General features: G+C 46.3%; 1 protein-coding gene across 1 annotated transcript; it reads right to left on the bottom strand.

The window, feature by feature from the left end:
• LOC137827198 (putative aquaporin PIP-type 7a) lies at positions 1-1,526 on the bottom strand. The gene is made up of 4 exons (XM_068633428.2): positions 1,136-1,526; positions 744-1,042; positions 517-657; positions 1-402 (listed from the first exon to the last, which is right to left on the bottom strand). The coding sequence occupies exons 1-4, from the start codon at positions 1,470-1,472 to the stop codon at positions 310-312; spliced, it is 870 nt and encodes a 289-aa protein (XP_068489529.1). The 5' UTR covers positions 1,473-1,526; the 3' UTR covers positions 1-309.
• Between the last annotated feature and the right edge of the window lie 549 nt (positions 1,527-2,075).

Raw genomic sequence — 2,075 nt, 5'->3', positions numbered from 1 at the left:
TGCATAAATGACTCTGCTGTTATTTTTAAATTTTGCATAATAATACACAATCACAGCCGTACATCACACATGAGCTGGGCCTCTTCCAACTTAAAAGCAGAGGATAACTGAGGCCCATTACGCGACACATGCACCACCTAATAATCATAAGTTTACATCTATACATACAAAATACAAGACTTTAAATTAAAAGCAAAAAAAAAAAAAGATGAAACAGATCATTGGATGAAATGAAACCGAAAAGCCCACAAACATTGCTTGATTTTTTTTCCCCAACTTGATTGATTAAGCATGAACCGTTTGATTCAATCACTTGGACTTGAAGGGAATGGCGCGGATTACGACCTGGTGGTAGAGTGCAGCGAGAGCCGCACCGATGAATGGTCCCACCCAGAAGATCCACTGCACAAAAAGCGACAATCAATTAGCGTCGGAGATCTGACGGTCGAGATTGGTTTTCCAGAAAATTCTAAAATTTGATGCATTTAAAAGAGAGGACGAAATTAAATATCTCACGTGATCGTCCCAGCCAAGGTCTTTGTTGAAGATGATGGCGGCACCGAGACTACGAGCAGGATTGATACCAGTTCCGGTGATGGGGATGGTGGCCAAGTGAACCAAGAACACAGCGAACCCAATTGGTAAAGGTGCCAGAATCTAGTGATAAATTCAACCCACACAATAAGTCCCACCAAACTTGCGTATTTTTATTAATTAAGAGGGAGAAAGAGGAAGACGCTTACGGGGACGTGAGAGTCTCTTGCGCTACGTTTGGCATCGGTGGCTGAGAAAACGGTGTAAACAAGGACAAAGGTGCCAACAATTTCAGCACCAAGTCCGTCACCTTTTGTGTACCCAGGGGCAACAAAGTTAGCGCCACCGTTCAATGCACCGAATCTGGTTTTTCCCTCGAAACCCTTCACCACTCCAGCGCCGGCGATGGCACCCAACACTTGCATCACTATGTAGAACAACGCCCTGGTCAACGACAATTTCCTTGCCAAGAACAGCCCAAACGTAACCGCAGGGTTTATGTGACCCCCTACACCACAAACACACAAACAAGCAACGTTGTTTATCTTCCACAATTTAAAAACGAAGATATTTTTTCAGCAGTGGAGAAAAAAAAAGGAACCTGAGATTCCGGCGGTGCAGTAAACGAGGGCGAAGATCATGCCACCGAAGGCCCAAGCGATTCCTTGAATACCAACGGATTGGCACTTGGTAGGGGACCTGAGGACACCCATGACGGTTAAGACGGTGATGTAGAGAAACAGAAAAGTGGCAACAAACTCTGCTATCCCTGCTCTGTAGAACGACCATGACGTAAGCTCCGAGGGCTCAAACAGCGGCGCCGGCGGTGGCTCCTGGTAGTCCTTGCCGTCGTCTTGGCTCTGTGCCGCCGTACCAATGGGTTGTCTCTCGGCGTACTTGTTTGCTCCCAACGACACATCCTGCTCCTTCCCCTCCATGTTTTTTTCCTTCTTCTTGCCTCGGATTCCTGTGAGTTGTGAGTGAGTGAGTGTGATAGGGTAAGGAGTATGGTGCGGATTTATAATCCTAATGAGTTAGAGTTAATAGAAGTGAGGGTGAGAGTAGTGGGAGTGGGTCCCGCCAGCGTAATATGTTGAATTTTTTATTGTTTTCTTTGATAGAGACCAATGATTGATGGGGTTCGTCCTAGCTGGCGTGATTCCAACCACTCCTAGAAAGACCGACCATGTTCCGCGCAGCACTGGAACGTGGATTACTGTAGTTTTGAATAAACGGAACTGGGAAAAAAGTTAACGGAAGAAGGGTAAAACGTTTCGTTTTTGACGGAGAGAGTTGCATTGCAGGGACCCAATTCTACGTGGTCCTTCACTGCGCTTGCTCCTGGGCGGTGCTATTGTCGAGACCGGACAAGTATCACGTTGAACTCGCGCCTGCACTAGGACACGTGTCACCAACTCATGCATTGCATGGTGTATTCGAGAATTTGAAACCAACACGCAAATACTCCCCCTACTGTTGTTCGCTGCTGTTACTCCTGTCAGGTGTCTACAGTTTGTTTCTCTTTTTGTTTCAGTTTTACA

Source organism: Phaseolus vulgaris, chromosome 8 (assembly GCF_051622355.1).
Source record: "Phaseolus vulgaris cultivar YP4 chromosome 8, ASM5162235v1, whole genome shotgun sequence".
NCBI lineage: Eukaryota > Viridiplantae > Streptophyta > Magnoliopsida > Fabales > Fabaceae > Phaseolus > Phaseolus vulgaris.
This window is presented reverse-complemented; position numbering and strand designations above follow the sequence as displayed.

What these genes read in the sequence shown, in the direction of transcription:
- LOC137827198 (XM_068633428.2), bottom strand. Translation starts at nt 1,472, where the DNA reads ATGGAGGGGAAGGAGCAGGATGTGTCGTTGGGAGCAAACAAGTACGCC. An exon ending in CTGCACCGCCGGAATCTCAG is followed by an intron (nt 1,043 to 1,135) that starts GTTCCTTTTTTT and finishes TTTGTGGTGTAG; the next exon opens with GGGGTCACATAAACCCTGCG. An exon ending in CAAGAGACTCTCACGTCCCC is followed by an intron (nt 658 to 743) that starts GTAAGCGTCTTC and finishes ATTTATCACTAG; the next exon opens with ATTCTGGCACCTTTACCAAT.